Source organism: Bos indicus x Bos taurus, chromosome 24 (genome assembly GCF_003369695.1).
Source record: "Bos indicus x Bos taurus breed Angus x Brahman F1 hybrid chromosome 24, Bos_hybrid_MaternalHap_v2.0, whole genome shotgun sequence".
Taxonomy (NCBI): Eukaryota; Metazoa; Chordata; class Mammalia; order Artiodactyla; family Bovidae; genus Bos; species Bos indicus x Bos taurus.
Window position 1 is genome coordinate 46,964,392 of NC_040099.1, and position 27,592 is coordinate 46,991,983.

Below are 27,592 nucleotides of genomic sequence, written 5' to 3' on the forward strand. Positions count from 1 at the left end.
TCCCTGTTGGATGTGTGGCAGCATCTATGGCCGCTACCCACTAGATGTACTCTTTTCCCCCAGTTGTGACAACCAACAATGTCTCCAAACAATGGCAAATGTCCCCCTGGGAGCAAAAATGTCCAGAGTTGAGAACAACAACTAGATGATGCCCAAATCTTCACCTTCATGGACTTCCCTGGTAGTCCAGTGGTTACAAGTCTGCCTGCCAACGCAGGGGACATGGGTTTGATCCCTGGTCTGGGAAGACTCCGCCTGCGGTGGGGCAGCTAAGCCTGTGCCCAACTACAGAGCCCGTTCCCTGGAGCCCATGCTCTGCAACGAGAGAAACCACGGCAATGAGAAGCCTGCGCACCACAGCCTGAAAGCACCCCCACTTGCCACAACCAGAGAAGCCAGCATGCAGCATCAAAGACCCCGCACACACCTCTCAAAAAAACCAGAACAACAACAAAAAACCTTGACATTCAATACAATTAAAACGAACACCAATCAATCTAACAACACAAACTACTAAAAGTTCAAATCAAAACAACAGCAAATCATTAAATATATCAAGAGAGAATCCCATCAACACTTAATTGAAACCCCCAGAATATCTCCAGTGTCATATTAACACAGCAATTTTCTCACTTATAGTAGGCTACCCACTATCACCACTTCTGTTTGGTATTGTAGTTGGGGTCCCAGAGAGTATAATAAAGAAAAACAAATGAAAATACAAAGACTGGTAGGGGAGAAGTAAAATTGTCATTATTTGTGGTTGACACAATTATCTATGTAGAAAATTCAATTCAAAAGATTTTACAAATAAATTATTAGAATTAGCAAGTGAATGTAAGAAGGTCAATGAATAAACACAAGGTTAACATACAAAATCTCAATCATATTTCTCCATATTAGCAATGAACAATTAAAAACAAAATTAACAAAATACTACTTACAATCACATCAAACAGGAAATAGAAAGATTAACTTAACAAAATAACTAACCCATACTCTAGAAAATGTACTCTAGAAAAAAAAAAAAAACCCATACTGCTGAAAAATGTAAAAATAAAATCTAAATAAATGGAGATATATTCCATTTTCATACACTGGCAGCACACTATTATTCAGTAAGTTCTACCCAAATCTGTAGATTTAATAATGAAGGACCAATCAAACTCCTAGTGAGCCTTTTTGGTAGAAACAGACAAGTTGATTCCAAAATTCACATGGAAAGGATGTAGAATCTTAAAAAGGACTGAGTTAAAGAATGTATACTACCAGACATTAAGATTTATTATAAAGCTGTAGTATCCAAGACAGTGTGGAACTGCACAAATGTGAAACAGAGCCACACTTACATAGTCACTTGATTTATGTCAAAGCACTAAAATGTCACTGCAATTCTGTGAGGCTCTTGAAAGAATGGATCTGACGCAGTAAATGTTACAGAAACAACAGGATATCTGTAAAGAAAAAAGTGAAATTTACTTCACACAATTCATAAAAATCCATTCAAAACAAGCCCTAGACCTAACTGCTAACGGTAGAACAATAAAGCTTGCAGAAGAAAACATACGGAGAGTATCTTCATGACCCTGAGGTGGGTTAAGCACAACAGAAGAAAATACCGACAAATTAGACTCCATCAAAATTAAAAATGTCCTGTTCTCATACTATTAAGAGAATGCAAACCACCGACAGAAATAAGATATCTGTAGGACATATATCCAACCAAAGACTTGTATACACAACACACACAGGACTCCAACAAACCTCTAAGAAAACTACAAGCTTCAGAAAGGAGAAAACATTTGAATGGGGAGATCACAAAACAAGTTACCCAATGGCCAGTAAGTATGTGAAAAGGCTTCAGCAACATTACTCACTAGGGAAATACAAATTAAAACCCAGTAAGATACCACTATACACACCAGAAAGAATAGCCATAGTGACACAGACTAAGGAGAGACTGGTGGAACTCTGGTTCATAGCTAGTGGGAACGTATGACTCCATAAAATCACTGTGTAAAATTACTTAGCAATATTGACTAAAGCTAAGCAGGCACTTATCTATTATCCAGTAATTTCCCAGATAAAGACCCCAAAGAAATAAATGGGTATGTCCCCAAAAAACATGTAGACGAATGTTCATAGAAGCTTTCTTAAGAGCCAAAAATGGAAAAATCCAAATGTCCGTTATTGATCGAATAAATTGTGGAATTGCCATACAACAGACTACAATACCACAAGAAAAATAAAGAACAAACAAAACAAAAACACAGTACTGCTACATGCAACAGCCTGGATAAATCTGAAAAGCAGACCAAAATAAAAAAAATGCTACAACTGTATGATTTCAATCATATGAAGATTGAAAACTTGCAATATTGACAGAAGTCAGAGTAACGGTTTCCCTGAGGACGGTGTGGTACTGACTAGCATAGAGAACCTTTTAGGGTGCTGGAAATGTTTTGTATCTTCATCAGAGTGGGGGTTATGCTGCTGTATCTATGTGTCAATTTTTACTGAGTTGTACACTGACAATCTGTATAATTTACTGTATAGATTATACATCAAATTTTAAAAGATCAGTAATACTGTATTTATGTAGTTTACTCACCTAAACCTTTCGCTTACGAGTGGCAAGAGTTGCCTTGATCATAAAAGAATCTCCCAGTTAATTAAAAAATGAGTAGTAACTGACATTAAACTCAATTCGGTATTCCGTGATCTTCAAATTGGCATATAAAGTTGTTCTTCTGCATGTACTAATGGAACGCTTTAAATAACTCAAGTTCTTAAGTCTTCAACAATTTCTTATCTCCGGAGTGTTTTATTTTTATAGTCTGGACTTTAATTAAAAAGACTGCATAGCAGTCAGCTCTTTCAAAATGGAAAAAGCCCAAAGAAATATTTCTAATTTAAGCCCTGCTGCCACACTGTTCTAGAATTCCTTATGCCAGGGCTCTCAGAAAAGATTCAGGAGTTGTGGTACAAAGGCAGCAGAAACTGGTTTCTGTTGAGTTTTTTCCCCTCCCCTTCTCCTCCTCCCTTTCTAAGGAACTGAATATATTAAATATAAAACTTTTTATTTTTCTTAATGAGAAGGGGAAAGGAAAGCAATCCAACATTCAACAGAAACCATTTATGGGGATAAGAATTTCTTCCCAAAACACAGGAGAAACTGGTTTCTGCATACCTCTAAGACTTCAGAAGGATTCTCATACCTTGTAACAATTATAGGAAAGAAGTCATTAACAAAGTGTCCAAAACATAAAACTTTTTTTTTAAGCAGCCTTCATCTCTGCATTTAAATATGAAAGCTATGATGTCGCTTTAGTTGTAACAACATTTTAATAAGCTCCTAGAGAAGCCGGAGAACAGCTGCTCTTAATTTAGAAAATATTTTTTTCTGTGAACTTTTCTTAGGTTAAGCAATTCCATGTAGTTTTTTCCCAAAATTCCTGGGATCTCACAACTATACTTCTGAGAAAACATGTTATGGAAACATAACCATTGCTTAACAAACATGTTCAGAAGTTTTTTTTAAAATTTAACTCATAAAACCTGGAAATAACCAACAATCAGAAATGCACGACACTTTTTAAAGTGGAAAATGCTCTGGGAATCAAGTATGTTTTAGAAGAATATTTAAGCATATAGAAAAACTTAAAAGGCAAGTAACCACACAGCATATATACATTCTCAGTTTTGGCTATATATATGTTCCTGGAAACAAACTAGTCGTATGTTAAAATATTAATTGTCGATCAAACTAGTCATATGTTAAAATATTAATTGTCGATCTCTTAGGTGGAGAATCATGGGTAATTCTGTTTATTCACATTTCTTTTTTGAGCATTTCAAAATTTCCACAATGATGTATTACTTATTTTTGGGCTTGTTAATGCTAAGTTCATTTAGATTAAGTGATCTGCTTACCCAGGTAGCATTTCTCCTAATAGATAACATCAAATTTAATTAAAATTGGTCCATTACTAAAATGCTCAAGCTTTTTTCCCCTAATACATCAGAAGATAAAAAAAGACCTTCCTACAAGGTGGTATAAGACAACTGAGAAAATGAATGAACTAGACCTACAGGTATTCATATTGATGAATTATACATTGTTTCTAGAGAAGAAAGCAAACTGATGAATATATAAAGTATAAAACATGCAAGATAATATTATATATTGTCCAGAAATACTTATGTATGTGTTACAAGTATAAAGAAATGCAATAATAAACACAAAATTCACAATCCGGATTACTTTTGGGCTTTGGCTAACAAAATTGAGGAGGGATACATATGGGATAGCAAACATGTTGATAACTTATATTTCTTAAATTGGTTGATAGACATATGGGTATTTATTATATTATACTTTATACCTTTTCAGTTCAGTTCAGTCACTCAGTCATGTCTGACTCTTTGCGACCCCATGAATCGCAGCACTCCAGGCCTCCCTGTCCATCACCAACTCTCGGAGTTCACCCAGATTCACATCCATCTAGTCAATAATGCCATCCAGCCATCTTATCCTCTGTCGTCCCCTTCTCCTCCTGCCCCCAGTCCCTCCCAGCATCAGGGTATTTTCCAATGAGTCAACTCTTTGCATGAGGTGGCCAAAGTATTGGAGTTTCAGCCTCAGCATTAGTCCTTCCAATGAACACCCAGGACTGGTCTCCTTTAGAATGGACTGGTTGGATATCTTTGCAGTCCAAGGGACTCTCAAGAGTCTTTTCCAACGCCACATTCAAAAGCATCAATTCTTTGGTGCTCAGTTTTCTTCACAGTCCAACTCTCACATCCATACATGACCACAGGAAAAACCATAGCCTTGACTAGACGGACCTTTGTTGGCAAAGTAATATCTCTGCTTTTTAATATGCTATCTAGGTTGGTTATAACTTTCCTTCCAAGGAGTAAGCGTCTTTTAATTTCATGGCTGTATACCTTTTAGTACTAGGCAAAAGGAAAAAAGACATCAGTGGCTTTTAGGATTTGAATGTCTCATAGACTCCAAACCCAAATCACCTCTATTCCCTACTGGTGGTTCCTATCCTTCCCTAAAATCAATCCTTTAAAATTCAGTGCTCTCAATTTTATTCAGACATTTTAGACATATTTGTGTAACATGGAAGGCTGATGTATTTGCCTATGGGTAATATGCCTCTAAAGCTAGTATTCAATGCAACAGGATTTAAAATCCAATGTATATTCTCATTATAAACCTGAATAGTAATTTAACTAATTGGTGGTTCATCTGAGATGTCTATATTTGCCACTCACAATCCAAACAGCTGTAGTCATTGGTTGGAAGGCATAGTCTCTGTGGAGACATCAATATGCAAAGAAGGGCAAGACCTAAAATCCTTCTGTTAACTTTCCAACCAGCTGTTAAGTGCATTTGTGAAATTAGAGTTGACTTATAAGTGCACTATAATGCTTTAAAATGTAGTGTTTAAAAAAATCAATATGGTTAGGGAAGTGTACTAATTAAGACAGCATCCGAGCAATTACAAAGTCAGTATTATGTCAACATACATTTTTATTACCCTGAGTCTAGTATTTATCTAAGACAGAGACCTCCCAACTTCCTATTAAATATGTCCTTCCCAAATTACCAGCTAAAATCAATCAATACCTTTTCCTTGAATTCTGTGGTTCAAGAACTGAATAAAATGTAGTAGGGGGTAAACTCGGAAGGAAGAAATAATAGCAGATTCTCCATTTCAAATGAAAACTGCTTTTGGTATAGTTACAAACCTTACTTAAGGAGCAGGTGAGATAATCCCCTTGTACCTCTATCCCCAAAGAAGCTAGAACAGAAAACTGAAGTAGGTGAAGGAAAGAAATTTTAATACTCAAGTTATCTGGCATAGTAGTGGATCTCTGGGAAATAATGTCTGAGCAATTATAAAAGTGAATTTGTTTTTATTTAAATGAAGGCTTGACTATCACAGACACTGAGAGTCACAGACAAAAGTGCATTCAGTAGTGTTATTTCCGGCCACACAGACTGTACATGAGGACAGCCATCTTCAAGATCAAATAATGTGCCCAGATGTGTGAACCTTGTAACAAGTTTTAACATTCTGATTCTAGGACATATATTTACATCAAGAAGTGAATTCTACATCAAGTATAAGTTAGAGTGATTCTTGAACACCTTTGCACTGGTAAGAAAATGATGTTAAATTCCAAAAATTTACTAAGCTGTTAAAGAAATCTTTTTTAAGTTAAAGTACATCTATGCAATGTGTAGGACTACTTAACTTGTCATAAATTTAAAGGCAAATCACACTGCTTAATATCCAACAAGTAAAAGGCAAGATAAAAAATGAAAAGTTTATAAAAATGAAAAATTCAAGGGGAAAAATTAAATCAGTCTCACTCTAGAGCAGATGTGCAAATAAATTTTGATTCAATTTATTTTAGGAAGTAGAACCAGTATGCAGCTTGCCTTTTGGAAACAGCAGTGAGAAGGTCCTACAGGTAAAACACACACACGCAAGAGAAGATTTATAACATTTTACCTGGTTCTCCAATTTCTACCAACAGCCACTGGAACACCTCCACTTAGAGGCCCACAGTTCAAAGGACCTCACCCTAAACGCATCACCTCCTGAGCCCACACAGAACACATTCTCCATTACACACACTTAGACATCTCGATGTCCTCCCTGACTCACTGTTCTACTTCACCCCTGACCCAACTGTCCATCAAGTCGTGTTGACACTACCAGAACTTAATTTTCTTCTTCCCTACTGCCCCAAATCCCAGATCATCCAACCATTATCACTCATCAAATACTTTCTTTGAAAGTATGGTCAAACCTGACAACTTTTTTTGGTAGCCTGGATTCTCACTGGAGGGAGAATCACATTTACTATTATGGGTGAGTCAGCCTGGATATTATTTTCCTTCAGAGATCACAGTTAGTGAAGAGTCACAGGAGTGACAATAAGAGATAAAACTCTGAGCTTAAGAGCTGCAATTTGACTGTGAATTTCTGCCCCAGAATATTGATCCTATAAACCAGAAAAACCGCAGTGATAACTGCGTTTTAACATATTGATAATTAAAAAAAAAACTAAGACAGTAATAAATATTATTTAACATTGATCTTGAAGTGATCTTTAAGATATTTGTTCTCATGTACAATCTAGGTGGCCGAAAGTAAAACATGTATAACCTTACATGACAAAGACTTGAGAAGAAGGGGGTCTTGCCTGGTGGCTCAGTTGTAAAGAATTTGTCTTCCAATGCAGGAGACACAGGTTCGATCTGTGACGGGGAAGATCCCACATGCCTCAGAGCAACTAAGCCCGTGCACCAGAGCCCAGGAGCCCCAACTACTGAAGTCCACATGCCACAGAGCCTGTGCTCCACGAGAGAAGCACCTCAATGAGAAGCCCTCTCACCAGAACCAGAGGGTAGCCCCTGCTCACCACAACTAGAGAAAGCTCACACAGCAATGAAGACCCAGCACAGCCAAAAATAAATAAATATATGAATAAAATTATTTAAAGAAAAGAAAAAGAAGAGAAGAAGTGAGTATATGATCACATGAAAAATAAATAGCTAAAGACTCACCGGAAGGCTTGATTTAGAATTTGATAATGAAAATGTTCTGGTGCCAGTCCTATGACCACAGCATTAGGATCGCTTGTCTGTATTCCTGAAAATGTGAAGAAAAAATTACTGAAAAATGCAATTAACAGTAATGTCACAGTTTATAATAAAGCAGTTTTAGGCAACCAAGTCCGAATTTTTGTTGTAGCAATAATCTGAAGTTTAAGAGATTATCCTGCCCAGTATACTTTGGAAGTATGAGCTATACTTAAAAGAAAAAAAAAGATCTCCTAGTAGTTTTGTATATTACTTTTGCAGTCTTACAGCTATTGAGTAACTAGAAGATCTGAACTAAAACTTGTAACCTGATGTTCTCAAACAAGTAACAATTTGTAACTTCAAAAAGCTTTACTCATTAAAATCATCAAGAACAGCCACAGTTCTCTATGAGCTATCAGATCAATAGCAACTGATGAGGGACTGGAAAGCTAAGAGGCAAAGAAAATTAGACTTTCTGAGCCACATAGCTGAGGCACACACAGTCGTGATAAACACAGGATGCACTGTAGATCCTACAGCTTTCTACACGACACCTAATCCACATTTAGTTCCACAAATATCCTTCTATAATGAAAACATCTTTTAAGGCCTTGGTACCTGATGACAAGACCTTAGATACAAGAACCAAACGAGGGTATTCACCATCACAGTTATTAAAACTCTGATTGAAGGGTCTGTGCATTATTCATATGCCGATTCCTATTTGCCTCTCTTATTGCCTGCCTTTAAGCATTCTCATTATCAATTCTACCAAAATGTGAGGAGAAGTAGTAGAAAGAGCAGATAGTCAAGATTTTCAATTCCCTCCTAACTGGCAGCCACGAGTACTGAGTAATTGGTTACAGCTTGTTGAAGGGTGAAAATAAAATCAATGGCTATAGTGAAAAGCTGAAGTTTTTGTATACTTTTTATTTTCTCCATCTACCACTAGCTAAGATATTCAATATTAGCCAAGATATTTCCATTCCCTTCAAAAACCCATCGACTCTGGGTATTTCCATGTTGCAAGTTCAGTCTTACACTAAATAACAAAGATTTCTTCCAGACCAGGGATTCTGCTTAGATGTGCCAACTCTAGCTCACTGCTGCACAACCAGAATCTTTCTTCAAATAAAGTAAAAGGTCTGGATAAAAGACTGTTTTGCAGTACTTCAGCTGGCCCAGAAACATAAATATACTAATTACAGAGTGTATGTGTCATTATTTTTGGCAGCCCAGTTTCTGAATATCATTTTCATAGCCGGGGAATCCACTAGCTCATAAGGCTTGGTGAGGAGCAGATCTCACCCTCTCTTGAAAACACTGCCTACTTGTATTTCCAGCCTCTCTGCAGCTATGGGTACTGGCTTGAGACAGAGGTTCTGCCAATCAAAAGCGCCCACCCCAGGCTCTTCAGTGGAAGCTAGGAACGTAAAGCAACTGGGAGAATGCCACTGGAAATTCTGAGGCAGGAGGGCAAACTGGAACTTCCAGTCTCCAGTGCCGCTGGGGTCAACAAGCCAGCTGCAGAGGGCAGTGTGCAGAGGCACACTGGGGACACCCAATCAGCTCTGCACGCGAGGGGCTGCATACTGCTCCTGGGGCACAACCCCGGAGGCCTACCCCAGCCCCCACTGGGTGGTTAGTTCTACAGGCCACCCAAACAGTCTTTTTTGTTGTTGCAGACACATAAATGATGTTAAAAAATGGAAAGACTAGCTCATAATGAGTCCTGATGTATCTATCACCCAGCTTTAGCAGTCACCAACATTTTGCCTTTTCATACTGTTCATGGGGTTCTCAAGGCAAGAATACTGAAGTGGTTTGCCATTCCCTTCTCCAGTGGACCACATTCTGTCAGACCTCTCCACCATGACCCGCCCGTCTTGGGTGGCCCCACAGGGCATGGCTAAGTTTCACTGAGTTAGACAAGGCTGTGGTCCTAGTGTGATTAGATTGACTAGTTTTCTGTGATTATGGTTTCAGTGTGTCTGCCCTCTGATGTGGAGAAGGCAATGGCACCCCACTCCAGTACTCTTGCCTGGAAAATTCCATGGATGGAGGGGCCTGGTGGGCTGCAGTCCATGGGGTCGCTAGGAGTCAGACACGACTGAGCGACTTCACTTTCACTTTTCACTTTCATGCACTGGAGAAGGAAATGGCAACCCACTCCAGTGTTCTTGCCTGGAGAATCCCAGGGACAGGGGAGCCTGGTGGACTGCCATCTGTGGGGTTGCACAGAGTTGGACACAACTGAAGAGACTTAGCAGCAGCAGCAGCTCTCTGATGCCCTCTTGCAACAGTACTTTGGCTACCTCACGCGAAGAGTTGACTCATTGGAAAAGACTCTGATGCTGGGAGGGGTTGTGGGCAGGAGGAGAAGGGGACGACAGAGGATGAGATGGCTGGATGGCATCACCGACTCGATGGACATGAGTTTAAGTGAACTCCAGGAGATGGTGATGGACAGGGAGGCCTGGCGTCCTATGATTCATGGGGTTGCAAAGAGTTGGACACAACTGAGCGACTGAACTGAACTGAACATTTTGCCAATTATATCTATGATTCTCTCCATTTTCTAAAGTCTTTGAAAAGTAAACCCCAGATATCCATCATCTCACCCCTTCATATTTCAGTATATATCTTTAACTGATAAAGACCTAAAAAAAAAAAAAAACACTTTAATATTATACCATCAAAGTTAACGATAGTATTTTTTATTCATTTATTTTTGGCTGCACTGGGTCTTCATTGCTGTGTGTAGGCCTTTCTGTAGTTGTAGAGAGCAGGGCTTCTCTCCAGTTGTGCTATGTTCTTATTGAGGTGGCTTCTCTTGAGAAGCACGGGCTCTGGGGCGCATGGGCTTCACTAGTTGCTGTCCCGGGATCGAGAGCACAGGCTCAACAGCTGTGGCCCATGGGCTTAGTTGCTCCATGGCATGTGGGATCTACCTGAATCAGGGATCGAACCTGTGTATCCTGAATTGGCGGGCAGAGTCTTTACCACTGAGCCACTAGGGAAGCCCAGTTATAATTCTTATTAATCACTCAATACCTAGTCCACATTTGAATCTCTCCAAATGTCTCAAAAACGTCTTTTTATATCTGATATGTAATTTGACACCCAAAAAGGTCCACATATAGTATTTCATTATTATCCTTTACTTCGCATTCTACAGCAACAGTCTTCTGTCAGTCTTATCTACTAAAGCACCTATATCTTGGAAAAAGTCCTACTTTCTGGATTCGACTGGTTGCTTATGATTATCATTTAATTTGTTCCTTTACTCTTATTATTTCATACAAACCAGTAACTGGATCTAGAGATTTTGTAAGTTCACATTCAATTACTAAGCAAGGTTATCTCATAGGCGATGCTCTATTATATCACATCACGAAGCACAAGGGATCTGGCTGTTCATCTAGTGATGCTAAGACTGATCAGCTGGTTCAAGTGGTGTCAGCATGATCCCTCCATTCTGAACCTCATCAATTCTTCACCTACTGTGTTTAAAATCTGTTGACACTGTTGCCTATTTCACTGGGGTTTGGCAAATGTGATTTTCTAACTCTGCCACTCTTTCTGCATTTACTAGCTAGAACTCTTCTATAAAGAACTTACTCTCATCAAATGTTTAGTTACTCTAAAATACAGTTAAAATAGGAAAGGTAGGATAAATCCTTGTTTCATTTGCCAATTTTCAGAATGAGTTACTGCCCTGCTGCTGCTGCTGGTAAGTCACTTCAGTCGTGTCCAACTCTGTGTGACCCCATAGACGGCAGCCGACCAGGCTCCCCCGTCCCTGGGATTCTCCAGGCAAGAACACTGGAGTGAGTTGCCATTTCCTTCTCCAGTACATGAAAGTGAAAAGTGAAAGTGAAGTCGCTCAGTCGTGTCCGACCCTCAGCAATCCTATGGACTGCAGCCTACCAGGCTCCTCCGTCCATGGGATTTTCCAGGCAGGAGTACTGGTGTGGGGTGCCATTGCATTCTCCGGAGTTACTGCCCTAACAACCTCCAATAGTGACCAATGAGTTTTGTGGGGTTGAGTATCATTTTAATCATTTTGTATATAAGATGTGTTGCAATCTATTACAATCATTATTCTTTTTGATTCTCAAATTATCCCTTCAAATTGGCTTCAGTGTCCTTTAGCCATGACTTTATTAGTTTTCAATAATTTCCTTGCTAAAAATTAAGTTATCCCAGCCTCATACAATCCCTGCGGATCCAGAATCTCTCATTTCTTCACAGAACTAAAGTAGGAAATCAGAGTAGCACTACAGTTTGACCACAGGGTTTCATTGCTTCTACGCCTTTTTAGATCTAGATGGTACGTATTTTTAAAAAGAACAAGGGAGTTGATCATAATATTTTTAATTCAAAATTAACACACACCTTATTTGATTTTTATATTTGTATTTTTTTTCACTTACACTTAAAGTCTGGAGTACTAATAATACTAGCATAACTACCACTTTATCCTGTAATGCATCTATAATTATAAAATAACATCAACACTACTAATAAACACTAAGACTACTAACGCAGTTTTAGGTTTCTTTGCAGTTCTTTTATCCTTCAATTTATGCCCTATGAATGAACTATCAGAATACTGTATTTTAAAGTCATGTAAAGTAATTCTTTGAGTGGTTATGTCATCAACTTTATATACAGTTCATTTGTTTTGATCTGTTTTTGGTTTTTAGGGATTGGCTTGTTTTTAACTTTTTGTCTTTTAAATATGTAAAATATTCACCTGGTTCCAATATCAAAACTAGATAATAACATACTTTTATTTAAAGAGATCACATCTCCTCCTTCTGCCCTCCCCCTTTAACCATTTTTACTAGTTTTTCACTTATCTTCCTTCAGCTTCCTTTCACAAATATAAGACAAATACTTTTATAGCCATAGCCATTTCCCTCTCATTTTCTTACACAGAAAATGTGTAAGCTTTTCTATACCTTACTGAGACAGAATTCGTCATCACTTGCCTTTCAGCCATAAAGCGTTCCTCCCGTTTTGTGGACATATCCTAGTTTTAATCAGTCTCTTCCAGTGAACATATGGGTTGTTCCCAGTCTTGTAAGGTCATAATGAGGTCCAAATAAGGTCATAATGAACAACCTTATTCATAAGCCCTTACACATATTTGCCACCACATCTTGCAGATGCAGTCCTACAAAAGGCCGTACTGCTTCACATGCAATTTTGAGAGCTACTGCCAACTTCCTCTCCACAGGAGTTGTGCCATTTTATATTCCATCAGATCTTTTAATAAATTTATTTTCATTTAATTCAGCCAAAGCTGATTCCCGTTTCTTGCAAATAATAATTCTGACTGATAACACAGTTATATTTCCTGATAGTATAAGTTTTGAGGTTCTGCATTTATCCATGCATAGGTTTCCAGATTATTATTTACAAAGCTATAACATGGCTTTATAATTATGAATTTATAATTTATACTTATTTTGTCAATATTGTGTACTTCACTCTATCATCTATAAAAAGAAGCAATGTGGCAAAGCTTCATAACACTAGGATATTTTTCCAGAGTTTTTAGGCTTTTTCCAAGAGAAAAGTTTTATTTTTCCTTGATTGAAAATATTTCATGGTCATTGCAAAAGCTTCACACTATATAGAATGACATCTATCTTTAAACATGTTATTTATCTAGTCAAATTAATACAGTGGCTCCAGGAATGAGGACAGCAATGCTCAGAGAAATCTTGACTTGTGCTTTTTCAAACTGTGGGCCATGATCCGTCAGTAGATTGTGAAACTAATCTGGATGGCTCTTAGCAGCATGAAAATTACACAAGTAAACCAAACAGAAAATGGGCTTCCCTGGTGGCTCAGATGGTAAAGAATTTGCCTGAAATGCAAGAGACCTGGGTTCGATCCCTGGGTTGCGAAGATCCCCTAGAGAAGGGAATGGATACCAATTCCAGTATTCTTGTCTGGAGAATTTCATGGACAAAGGAGGCTGGCAGGCTAGTCCATGTGGTTGCAGAGTCCTGAGTGACTAACACTTTCACTTTTCAAACCAAATAGAAAACAGAGTACATGTCACACAGTAAGAGTAAGTATTATTTAACATGTACAAGTACACATACATATGTCCTGAATTTCTATGCAATGGGTTTCACTTACTGTGGATGGCAGTCAAAAAGGGTTTGAGAAACACCATATCTGTTGACTATTTCAGTAAGAGGAAATCTGAATAAATGCTTCCAAACATCCAGTTTTAAGAGTGACTTATAAGCAGATATCAAGAACTAATTTTTAAATCTTTCCAAATGCCTCCTACCTTTAAAATCAGGTAGAGCCCGATCATCAACCAGCAGCATGGGTCGGACTTGCTTCTGCTCTACCAAGTTTCTGGCTGCAGTCAGAGACGTGAATATTTCATCTTCAGAGATATCAAACTCCAGTTTTTTCAATCTTTCCAAGAGGTCTTGCTTGCTCTCTTTGGTCGTATTGGTCACAAACCTAACCATTACAGAAGTAGCACGTAACCTGGAAAAGCATAATTCAGGTGTCAACAGGCAGCTTTTACATTCTAGCACCATAAAACCTAATTTGGTAGCACTTGCCAAAGGTCAAAAAATGAAAGGTAAGTCACTGAGTGTTTTTATGGCCAATAGGTTTTATAACCTATACAAAACTGCTTACAGCTTATCCATACCCTGTGGGCCGCTTTATCTACAAAGGCTATAAAGGCTACCTTTTTAAGGGCCTTCTATACTTTTAACTGAATTTCACTACCAGGTTTTAAGCAAAGAAGTGAAAACAAAGACCCAAAGCTGAGTAACCACTGTACTCACAGAATGAGGTGAAAGTTATCTTGAGATTATCTACCTAGTGTAACCTTCTGAAGGAGAGAAAACTCAGGCCTACAGGATTAATGACAGGGCTCAGCTATACACAGCTGGGCAGCTATAGGGCTGAGACAAATACTCTGGCCTGCATTCTGGACAGGGTCTGACCCCCTATGCTAAGAGACAGAGGACACCTCAAGAGTTCTTTCTTCTGAGCCAATTAGACACTGGCTAAGCCCTAATGTGATACTAAGTTTACAAAGAGAAACTACTTGGAGAAAGAAACATGTCATTTTTATAGATATACTAGAATGTGCTTTCTCCTTTAACTATGTACATATGGGATTTTGTATGTAAAATTTCATACAAAATTTCATAATCTGCTTTTGATTTCATACTCTACTTCTTGGAACCTAAACTGGCAATCAGGTATCAGAGAAAGAATTCATAATAGTCCAGATTTAATAAAAAAAAACACAATATTTTCCTGGTCCTACACAATGATGTGGTCCCTCACCTCGAGCCAGACATCCTGGAGTGTGAAGTCAAGTGGGCCTCAGGAAGCAATACTACAAACAAAGCTAGTGGAGGTGATGGAATTCCAGCTGAGCTATTTCAAATCCTAAAATATGATACTGTTAAAGTGCTGCTTTCAGTATTTCAGCAAATTTGGAAAACTCAGCAGTGGCCACAGGACTGGAAAAGGTCAGTTTTCATTCCAATCCCAAAGAAGGGCAATGGCCAAAGAATGTTCAACTACCACACAATTGTGCTCATTTCACATGCTAGCAAGGTAATGCTCAAAATCCTTCAAGCTAGGCTTCAACAGTACGTGAACTGAGAACTTTATACAGATGTATAAACTGTATTCAGAAAAAGCAGAGGAACCAGGGGTCAAATTGCCAACATTTGCTGGATCACAGAGAAAGCAAAAACATCTACCTCTGCTTCACTAACTACACTAAAGCCTTTGAATATGTGGATCACAACAAACTGTGGAACATTCTTAAAGAGATGGGAATACCAGACCACGTGACCTGCTTCTTGAGAAATCTGTATGCAGGTCAGGAAGCACCAGTTTTTTTAAAAAAGAAGCAACATTTAGAACCAGACACGGAACAACGGACTGGTTCAAAATTGGGAAAGGAGTATGACAAGGCTATATATTGTCACCCTGCTTATTTAATTTGTACATCATGCGAAATGCTGGGCTGGATAAATCACAAGCTGGACTCAAGAGTGCCAGGAGAAATATCAACAATCTCACATATGCAGATGATACTACCCTAATGGCAGAAAGTGAAGAGGAACTAAAATGCTGCTTGATGAGGGTGAAAGAGGAAAGTCAAAAAGATAGCTTGAAACTCAATATTTGAAAAAATAAGATCATGGAATCTGGTCCCATCACTTCATGGCAAATAGATGGGGGAAAAGCGGCAACAGTGGCAGATTTTCTTTTCTTGGGCTCCAAAATCACTGCAGATGGTGACTGTAGCCATGAAATTAAAAGATGCTTGCTTCTTGGGAGAAAAGCAATGACAAACCTAGACAGCATACTAAAAAGCAGAGACATCGCTTTGCCGACAAAGGTCCATATAGTGAAAGCTATGATATTTTCCAGTAGTCATGTATGGATGTGAGAGTTGGACCCTAAAGAAAGCTGAATGTCAAAGAGTTGATGTTTTAGAATTTTGGTGCTGGAGAAGACTCCTGAAAGTCCCTTGGATAGCAAGGAGATCAAACCAGTCAATCCTATAAGAAATCAATCCTGAATATTCATTGAAGCACTAATACTAAAGCTGAAGTTCCAATACTTTGGCCACCTGATGTGAAGAGCTGACTCACCAGAAAAGACCCTGATGCTGAGAAAGACTGAGGGCAGGGGGAGAAGCGGGCAACAGAGGATAAGATGGTTGAATGGCATCACAGACTCAATGGACATGAATTTGAGCACACTCCGGGAGATAGTGAAGGACAGGTATGCTGCAGTCCATGGGATTTGCAAGGAGTCAGAGACGACTTACCGAATGAACAACAACAGTGTTTTAATCTAAAACTAATTTTAATTTACCTACAATTAAAAATTTTATATTAATACCCTGTTGGGCTTCCCAGGTGGCACAGTGGTAAAGAATCCATCTGCCAATGTCTCTTGCCTTTAAGATGCAAGAGACGTGGGTCCCATCCTTGGGTTGGGAAGATCCCCTGGAGTAGGAAATGGCAAGCCAGTCTTGTATTCTTGCCTGGGAAATTCCATGGACAGAGGAGCCTGGCGGGCTACAGTCTATGAGGATGCAAAGAGCTGGACATGACTGAGCACTCACACGTGCCATGTACACCTTATATTTTATGCCTGCCCCGAACAGATACAAGGCATAAAAGCACTGTCCATAATTTAAAATAAGCTAGAAAATATAACAAAAGAGATTTTTAAGCTTTTACTCAAAGAGCATTCAATACCTTTATATGATTAAATATTTCATTATAATCATGATTATCTCTATAATACCTGTGTGGTAGCCTTGCCTAAAAACACACTAAATTTGTTTTAGGTGCTTAAAATCTCTCAAAAGAAATTGAATACTTTAATATAACTATCATCTGAAAAATGAATAAGTGTAAGTACTGAAATGATCATATTATTTCTAACAACAATTAAAAAAAAAACCTTTCTTTTTGCTGGTCGCTTAACTTCCCTAAAGCTATTTGTTTCCATAGAAACCAAAACTGGCAGTGACAGTATATGATCTCTCTGGGGTGGAGACCCGCCTGTGCCAGTGAGAGGACAATTTGTAGGCTCTGGCCCCTCCCGAATGGCAGGCTCACAGGTTACAGATGTACTTAGAGACGTCATTCATTATTTACCAGAAATTAGATTTTTCTATCAATCCAGAGCAGAAAGCTCATTTGTGAAGCTGTACAAGCACTTGTCCAACAGGACAGCAAACTGATAAACAGGTATCCTTTTCCCTAGAAATCCTGAGAAAGACCATGGCAAGGAGTCAAGAGAAAGTCCCACTCTCCAACTCATTTAATTTGGGCCTTAAACAACATGTTGCTGTCCGCCTGTAAAAGAACACCATGACTCCCAGCTACATCAATAGCTTCCAACTGATGCCTACCACATCTAACATCTTTTCACACTTGCTGAAGCCCCACATGGAGAGAATACCAAGTCGGTGTTGCTCTCTTGCCACAACATCTGGCACTGGTACTAGTCATGAGATTCCCTGAATAAGAGCAGACCAAGAATGCTGTAAGGTGTAAAATGATAAAGCACTACATGCTAAGTATTGCTGACTTTAAAACCTCCTTCAAATTATTTTAAGGTAAGATGCTAAATAACATTACTAGTTGTGTCATGCATGCGTGCTCAGTCGTGTCCAGCTCTGTCCGACCCCATGGACTGCAGCCCACCAGGCTCCTCGGTCCACGGAAGGTTCCAGGCAAGAATACTGGAGTGCGTTACCATTTCCTCCTGCAGGGGATCGACTCAGGGATCAAACCCTCATCTCCTGTGTCTCCTGTGCCAGCAGGTGGATTCTTTATCACTGAGCCACCGAGGAAGTCCCAGTTCTACTGTCCTGAGGAGTATTTTTTCCAGGATACTCAGAAACAAATATTCACGTTCACTTTAACAAGCTTTTCTATAATATGCATTTTTTAAATCTAGACTTTAGGTAATCGATGCATCAGAAATATAAGACAATCTTCAACCTTCAAAAGCATTAAATTTAGTTAATGGAGATAATTCTAAAATTTCAAGTCCCTTAATTAAATTTTATTTGAGTAGCTGCACACTCAGCGCTAGGTCTTAACTGAAAGAGCAGAACTAGGCCTTTGTGTATGTGTGTGTTTCATTTTGTGATTCCAGGATTCATCTGCAATTTTTCCAGTGCTACTTATTCCACATTTTCGAATCTCGAGCTTTCATTCCCAAATTTACATTACTTAGAAAAAAGACACACATGAAGAGCAAAAACACAGACCAAAAGGCCAAACCTAACAAAAGGCTTGGAGAACAATGTGTGGAAGACACAACAATGCATACATTTTCCAGCTAAGCCCAAGGCAGTTTCTGTATCTGCGGTAAATCAGTGAAATGCCATCTTAAGGCCATCCATTCAGCTAATGATCTGCCTTGGCAAAATGGCACTTACAAACATATTTGTCAGCTGAACGTGGAGGATAGCTTGCCTTTTAAGAGCTTCCTGTGCGCCTGGCACAGCTGCATCTTCAATGTGAAGTGTGCCACTGAGATCGACCAAAACAGCTTTTAATGCACGGCGTGTTGCCATCCTTCATTCCCTAGGAGAGAGCAAATGAAATTAAAAATACAGTTTAGGAAACAATGGACAATTAAAACCTGGTAAGACTTCAAAATATCACTCGTATCTAGAAAGATACTGCTTAATGTTAAGTTGCTTCTCTTGTAGCAAAGAAATGTTTTTTAAAAATAAAAAATCCAAATTTCACCCATAAATTTGTCTTTTTTTAAGTCTTAGGGGAAATGTTAAAAGAGGGGTTACATTTACTTCAGATTTTTTGAAATAATTCTTCACAGACCAATTCATTCATCTATTTTTATGTGTGAGAAAATGTACTCTGAAGAATGGGTGGATGGAAGGAAGCCCTAAATCACTTGCAAAATCTTTTTCCGCTCTGGCTATGTACCATGAAAATGTTCTAATCGCCAGTCTTCACCCTTATATCCTGAAGTGGCATATACGGCCAAAGAGCTACTAGTATTTGTAGATCAGTGAGGAGGCTGCGACCAGCGCACTTAAGTGTGGGCGGCTGCGACCCACGCACTAAGCACAGCCGAGAGGAGCTACCCCATGTCCAAGGTCAGGGGCAAAAGCCGGGAGGACCCCATGCCCGAAGGGTGGCAGCCAAGAGGAGTTACCGCACGTCTGAGGTCAGGGGCAGTGGCCAGGAGGACCAACCCCACGCCCCCACACCCCCACGCCCGAGGCCAGGGGAGGCAGCTGGGAGGACCAACCCCACGTCCAAGGAGCGGTGGCTGCGTGGGCGCAGGAGGGCCTAGAGGAGCTATCCCACATTGAAGGTCAGGAAGGGCGGCGGTGAGGAGATACCCCTCGTCCAAGGTAAGGAGCAGTGGCTGCGCTTTGCTGGAGCAGCTGTGAAGAGATACCCCACGCCCAAGGTAAGAGAAACCCAAGTAAGCTGGTAGGTGTTGCAAGAGGACATCAGAGGGTAGACACACTGAGGCCATACTCACAGGTAGTCAATCTAATCACACTAGGACCACAGCCTTGTCTAACTCAATGAAACTAAGCCATGCCCGTGGGGCAGCCCAAGACAGGCGGGTCATGGTGGAGAGATCTGATAGAATGTGGTCCACTGGAGAAGGGAATGGCAAACCACTTCAGTATTCTTGCCTTGAGAACCCCATGAACAGTATGAAAAGGCAAAATGATGGGATACTGAAAGAGAAACTCCCCAGGTCAGTAGGTGCCCAATATGCTACTGGAGATCAGTGGAGAAATAACTCCAGAAAGAATGAAGGGATGGAGCCAAAGCAAAAACAATACCCAGCTGTGGATGTGACTGGTGATAGAAGCAAGGTCCAATGCTGTAAAGAGCAATATTGCATAGGAACCTGGAATGTCAGGTCCATGAATCAAGGCAAATTGGAAGTGGTCAAACAAGAGATGGCAAGAGTGAATGTCAACATTCTAGGAATCAGCGAACTCAAATGGACTGGAATGGGTGAATTTAACTCAGATGACCATTATATCTACTACTGCGGACAGGAATCCCTCAGAAGAAATGGAGTAGCCATCATGGTAAACAAAAGAGTCCATAATACAGTACTTGGATGCAATCTCAAAGACGACAGAATGATCTCTGTTCATTTCCAAGGAAAACCATTCAATATCACAGTAATCCAAGTCTACGCCCCAACCAGTAACGCTAAAGCTGAAGTTGAATGGTTCTATGAAGACCTACAAGACCTTTTAGAACTAACACCCCAAAAAGATGTCCTTTTCATTATAGGGGACTGGAATGCAAAAGTAGGAAGTCAAGAAACACCTGGAGTAACAGGCAAATTTGGCCTTGGAATACAGAATGAAGCAGGGCAAAGACTAATAAGAGTTTTGCCAAGAAAATGCACTGGTTATAGCAAACACCCTCTTCCAACAACACAAGAGAAGACTCTACACATGGATATCACCAGATGGTCAACACCGAAATCAGATTATGTTCTTTGCAGCCAAAGATGGAAAAGCTCTACACAGTCAATAAAAACAAGACCGGGAGCTGACTGTGGCTCAGATCATGAACTCCTTATTACCAAATTCAGACTTAAATTGAAGAAAGTAGGGAAAACCACTAGACCATTCAGGTATGACCTAAATCAAATCCCTTATGATTATACAGTGGAAGTGAGAAATAGATTTAAGGGCCTAGATCTGATAGATAGACTGCCTGATGAACTTGTACAGGAGACAGGGATCAAGACCATCCTCATGGAAAAGAAATGCAAAAAGGCAAAATGGCTGTCTGGGGAGGCCTTACAAATAGCTGTGAAAACAAGAGAAGCGAAAAGCAAGAGAAAAGGAAAGATATAAGCATCTGAATGCAGAGTTCCAAAGAATAGCAAGAAGAGATAAGAAAGCCTTCCTCAGCGATCAATGCAAAGAAATAGAAGAAAACAAGAGAATGGGAAAGCATAGAGATCTCTTCAAGAAAATTAGAGATACCAAGGGAACATTTCCTGCAAAGATAGGCTCAATAAAGAACAGAAATGTTATGGACCTAACAGAAGCAGAAGATATTAAGAGGTGGCAAGAATACACAGAACTGTACAAAAAAAGATCTTCACGACCCAGATACTCAGGATGATGTAATCACTGTCCTAGAGCCAGACATCCTGGAATGTGAGGTCAAGTGGGCCTTAGAAAGCATCACTACGAACAAAGCTAATGGAAGTGATGGAATTCCAGTTGAGCTATTTCAAATCCTGAAAGATGATGCTGTGAAAGTGCTGCACTCAATATGCCAGCAAATTTGGAAAACTCAGCAGTGGCCACAGGACTGGAAAAGGTCAGTTTTCATTCCAATCCCAAAGAAAGGCAATGCCAAAGAATGCTCAAACTACCGCACAATTGCACTCATCTCACATGCTAATAAAGTAATGCTCAAAATTCTCCAAGCCAGGCTTCAGCAATACGTGAACCGTGAACTTCCTGATGTTCAAGCTGGTTTTAGAAAAGGCAGAGGAACCACAGATCAAATTACCAAAATCCACTGGATCATGGAAAAAGCAAGAGAGTTCCAGAAAAACACCTATTTCTGCTTTATTGACTATGCCAAAGCCTTTGACTGTATGGATCACAATAAACTGTGGAAAATTCTGAAAGAGATGGGAATACCAGACCACCTGACCTGCCTCTTGAGAAATCTGTACGTAGGTCAGGAAGCAACAGTTAGAACTGGACATGGAACAACAGACTGGTTCCAAATAGGGAAAGGAGTACGTCAAGGCTGTACATTGTCACCCTGCTTATTTAACTTCTATGCAGAGTACATCATGAGAAACGCTGGACTGAAGAAGCACAAGCTGGAATCAAGATTGCCAGGAGAAATATCAATAACCTCAGATATGCAGATGACACCACCCTTATGGCAGGAAGTGAAGAGGAATTAAAAAATTTGATGAAAGTGAAAGAGGAGAGTGAAAAAGTTGGCTTAAAGCTCAACATTCAGAAAACAAAGATCACAGCACCTGGTCCCATCACTTCATGGAAAATAGATGGGGAAACAGTGGAAACAGTGGCAGACTTTATTTTTCTGGGCTCCAAAATCACTGCAGATGGTGACTGCAGCCATGAAATTAAAAGACGCTTACTCCTTGGAAGGAAAGTTATGGCCAACCTAGATAGCATATTCAAAAGCAGAGACATTACTTTGCCAACAAAGGTCCGTCTAGTCAAGGCTATGATTTTTCCTGTGGTCATGTATGGATGTGACAGTTGGACTGTGAAGAAGGGTGAGCGCCGAAGAATTGATGCTTTTGAACTGTGGTGTTGGAGAAGATTCTTGAGAGTCCCTTGGACTGCAAGGAGATCCAACCAGTCCACTCTGAAGGAGATCAGCGCTGGGATTTCTTTGGAAGGAATGATGCGAAAGCTGAAACTCCAGTACTTTGGCCACCTCATACGAAGAGTTGACTCCTTGGAAAAGACTCTGATGCTGGGAGGGATTGGGGGCAGGAGAAGGGGAAGACAGACGATGAGATTGCTGGATGCCATCACTGACTCGATGGACGTGAGTCTGAGTGAACTCCGGGAGTTGGTGATGGACAGGGAGGCCTGGCGTGCTGTGATTCATGGGGTCGCAAAGAGTTGGACACGACTGAGCAACTGAACTGAACTGAGGAGGATATTTCAAGTAATACAGTAATTTTAGTCAGGAAATATTTTCCTTATGCTATAATGTCCAATTTCCCTTTTGCATATATCTCCTTTAAAGTATGTTTATTATGAGTTATATCATATAGACAGTGAAATATAACGGGAATACAAAGTTTAAGTATAAAGATAACGGTTCAAAGATAATAAGGGAGTGGTAGGAATTGTATGGAATCTAAAGACAAAAGGATAGGACTGCCTGCATTTTTAGTTTTTTAAACTTTTTTTCCTTTTGTTTTTATAATAAAATATTTCAGACATACAAAAGGTATCAAGAATAATACAATCCCTTTTATCCATCATTCAAGTTCAGAAACAGAACATCATCGGCAGAGTGGAGCCCTCTGTGTACCCCTCTAATCTGAGTCCACATCTTTCCTGCCCCAAGGTTATTACTTTCCTTATTTTGAAGTGCTGACAGCTTAGTATTACTGTTCTTCTTTGTACACTTCATGACTTGCTTTACCATTCCACATTGCTTGTGAGATGTAGCCATGTTAACACAGGTAGATATAGGTCATTTTCACTGCTGTATGGTATTATTCTATTGTGTGAAAGCACAATTTATCTTTCTCTTCTCCTGACCATGAAGGCTGAGGCAGCTCTGCACGTATTATAGTGAAGGGTGCCTCTGTGAACATCCTTGTGCATGTCTCCTGGTGGCCACGTGCGTGGACATTTCTGAGGTCTTGCTGGGTCTGAGGGTGTGTGCTCATTTCACCCTCCCGGGATGTTGCCAAGCTGCCCCATTCCTTGTGTCTTCAAACGGCTCATGTGTACTGAACACTTACTGTGTCTGGCCCTGAAGAGACAGCAGAGCTGGAAGAGCCATTTTCTTTAAAGTGAGAAGCAGATGGGAAAGAGGGAAAGAACCCAGGGATGATACAGGTAGTGAAGGAAGAGCTCTCAGGTGGTTGACTGCATCCCTGGGACACAGGTGGATGGGGGCAGACCTCTCTCTCCTAGCTGGCTCCCTCCGAGATGCACTGTGAGAGCTTGGGTCACCAGGCCTGGGTGTTGGTCCTGGGTCTGCCTCAAATTGACTGTGTGACTTTGGCCACGTGCCTTCTCTGGTCCTGAGTTTCTCCTCAATATGTGGGGCAGGGAGGCAAGAGGAAGCCTCAGTCTTTACTGCCTCCAGCCGGGCAATGTGGGATGAAGGTATCAGTGTAACACGCGCACAGCCCTCTACCCCAATTTCGTCTTCTTTAGCCTGCTAACCCCTGCTGGGTCTGTCTCCCAAGCTGCCAGGAGTACGCCAGGCTGTCCAGCATTACCCTGTAAGCGTTGGTCCCCCGTAGGGGGAGTGCTGTCAGCAGGCGGAGGGATGGCAAAGATGACTCCTCAATTCCCTCCAGCTTCTAGGTATTAGCTCCTTAGCTCCTCTTATTTCCCAGACCCCTCCTACTCCATGTCAGCCATCTCTGCACACAGGAATAAACATAAAAAAGAAACCCCGAGTGAGCCCAGAACTGCAGTCCATTGCTGGCCAGTGGCAGCCGCTGATCAAGGAGCACTGAGGACTGCCACTGGGCAAACTGGAGAAAAGTGCATTTCCCACTTGGTCAGCTGTCAGCATGTCCGGACCCAAGACGGACGCAGAGGCAGGAAGGCGCAGAGACAGTGTGCAGGCTGGGCCCAGGGACCCGTCAGCCAGGACGGCTCCAGGCCCTCCCTGTTCCTTCCCAAACCTGATCAGGGCTTCCCTCAGGGAGCTGGAACCTGGGTCCCAAGTGAGGGAGATGCAGAAGGCAGGGAAAGCAGCACCAGCGGTAACGGTGAGGTAGGTCCATGGTTTGGGAGTAGCTGCCTACCCTTGGGCAAGAGTATTCATCATCCCAAGCCTCTACTTCCTCATCTATATAAGGCGAAACACACTTGTGAAGACCCTGCAGGGCTGAGAGGGTTCACTGAGTTAAGGAAAATGCCTGGCAGTGATGAGCATAGAGTAGGAACATAATCTATGTGTCCTGTTCTTTCCCACTCATCTGTCTAACAGGTACTTCCCTCTACCTGCCCCCCTACCCCACGCCATGCATGGCCTGGGGTCTCAGACCAGGAAAGGTAAGAAGCGAGAAGTGACTGGGAATAATTCAAAGAGAAAGAAAGAACAGCTCCCATTTACCCAATGCTATAGGTGATCTGCATAGATATGGGAGAAGGCATGGCACCCCACTCCAGTACTCTTGCCTGGAAAATCCCATGGACGGGGGAGCCTGGTAGGCTGCAGTCCATAGGGTCGCTGGGAGTTGGACACGACTGAGCGACTTCACTTTCACTTTTCACTTTCATGCATTGGAGGAGGAAAAGGCAACCCACTCCAGTGTTCTTGCCTGGAGAATCCCAGGGACGGTGGGGCCTGGTGGGCTGCCGTCTATGGGGTCACACAGAGTTGGACACGACTGAAGCGACTTAGCAGCAGCAGCAGCATAGGTGATCTGCACTCTGCTAAACACTCTGTAGTCTTTACTACGTCACTGAAAGTTCTCAGCAATCCCAGAGGAAGAAATTGAGACTCTGAGAAGTTACTAACTTGCTCAAGCTTAGTTTTGACTTTGAATCATGTTAATAGTTAATGTATTCAAATGTAAATTAAGCCGGCCCTAAAATGGAACTCAAACAAACTGCAGACAACTTCTGTAGAGTGCTGACTCGAGCCCTACCATAGGATATACTCCAAGGACAAAAGAACTGCAAGAAGATCTTGAACTGAATTCAGCAGGCTTGTTGTTGGTAATGGGAGTGGTATGAGTTCCAAAATAATTCCATGTGTGTTGTAGGACTGAGTAAATCAGCACATACTGTTGATGTTTAGAAAAAAATCAGGGTTCTCAAATGGAAGAAAAGAGCTATAAATATGGAATGGGAGGACAGGAAGAACCCTGTTGTGTGGTTTAGAATTAGAGGTGTCATTATGAATTCGTGATTTAAAAACATTTATGTATTTCTTAGCACTCTCCACTAAAAGGAACAAGAAGCAACAGGACTCCCACAGTTATGACCACAGCTAATATGCACTAAACAAAGCAGGGCTGGGGCGGCCGAAATACGGGTAAGTCTGGAAGATAATGTTTTACCAGATCACAGGGGACAAAAAGGACAGGGGAAGCAGGGGATTCAACTGACCAAACCTGGGGCAACGTGAGCACCGAAAAGAAAAAGGTAACAGAAATGAGGAACAATAATACAGCCACTGGGTGAAAAGTTGTTAACCCTTGAACAATGCAGGGGCTAATTTACGCATAACTTACAATTCACCCTCCACATCCAGGGTTCCTCCACATCCTTGGATTCAACCAACCAACAACTGTCTAGCACCGTAACATCTACTACTGAAAAATATCCAATTATATGGACCCACGCAGTTCAAACCCACACTGTTCAAGGATGTTTAATCACTCAGGCTCAAATAATCACCCACAAATTAAGGTTCTCCATTAACTACGAATGAGATACTTTCCACATACTTTTACAGTGGGAAAAATGGCCAAATAATCCCTTAACCAAATGATTAAATTAACACCCTTAATAATGGGGGAAACTGACATTACATGCTTCCTGGGAAGACTTTTGTAGTAGTCCTGCCTTTGCAGAATTTCTGCCAAAAATGTGTAACACAAATCAATCATGGCAATTCCAAATTCTATAAAACTGGCTTGAACTTTTCAAAAAAAAATCAATATCATAAAAGACAAAGAAGAGGCTGGGGAACTGTTTCAAATTAAAGATATGTGGAGAGACATGACAAATAAGTGCAATGCATGAGAGAGACATAAAACAAATAGACCAAAATATTAACAATTAGTAAATTGTGGTGAAAGGTATATGGCTTTCATTGTACCATTTTTTACAAATTTTCAACTTCTGGAGGAAAACAAATTTTAAAAAGATCTCTTTTAAAAATGGGCTGAAGGCACAAGAAAATGTTTTCATATCTAATAATAATCGTAATATAAAAATGAAACTTGTATGTTTAGCCAGCCCCTAGTTTAAGATTAGAAAGAACACCGCTAATACTGCCGCACCTCCTATATGAGCCCCTTTAGTTACATTCCCTTCCTACCTCCCAGAAGCAATTAACATAATGAATTTTGTGATAATCATTTTCTTGCTTTTCTTAATATTTTTACTTGTCACACAGCTTTAATTTAATGTCTTTTAACTCTATAAAAGTGAGATCATAATTTTGTGGCTTTCACATTTTGCTCAACATTGTATTTCTGAAATTGATCCACATTGATGCCTGTCATTTTCCATCAAAACAAACACCAAATCTCCCCATTGGGATTCTGACTAGAACTGCACTGGATCTATAGAGCAGTATTGAGAGAACCAAAATCCCTACTATATTGAGCCATGGAACTTCTTTAAGATGATAAAAGAGTATTTACAAAAGCATTGGAGAAGGAAATGGCAACCCACTCCAGTGTTCTTGCCTGGAGAATCCCAGGGACGGCGGAGCCTGGTGGGCTGCCGTCTATGGGGTTACACAGAGTCGGACACGAGTGAAGTGACTTAGCAGTAGCAGTATAGATAGCCAACATTAGACTTATCAGTAATATATTTGTAAGTTTAGAACTTATACTTCATACTATAAAATCAGATATCAGTAATAAACTGAAAACAATGCGACAGGGAAAGACACAAGGATGTTACTACCACCACTTCTATTTAACATTGCGAATGATACCTCAGCTAATGCAGTACAAGAAAAA

At 40.4% G+C, this 27,592-nt stretch overlaps 1 protein-coding gene across 5 annotated transcripts in view; it reads right to left on the bottom strand.

Moving 5' to 3' along the window:
- Positions 1-27,592, bottom strand: part of HDHD2 (haloacid dehalogenase like hydrolase domain containing 2) — a 49,512-nt gene that overhangs the window by 15,987 nt on the left and 5,933 nt on the right. For 4 of the 5 annotated variants that reach the window (XM_027526303.1, XM_027526306.1, XM_027526305.1 and 1 more), the window contains exons 2-4: positions 18,637-18,747; positions 13,929-14,137; positions 7,595-7,679 (exon numbers count right to left, since the gene is read on the bottom strand). In XM_027526303.1, the coding sequence (XP_027382104.1) occupies positions 7,595-7,679; positions 13,929-14,137; positions 18,637-18,737 (395 nt within the window). In that variant the 5' untranslated portion in view covers positions 18,738-18,747. Of the gene's footprint in view, positions 1-7,594; positions 7,680-13,928; positions 14,138-18,599; positions 18,748-27,592 lie in introns of all 5 variants that reach the window. The other variant, XM_027526307.1, reaches the window with a different exon arrangement.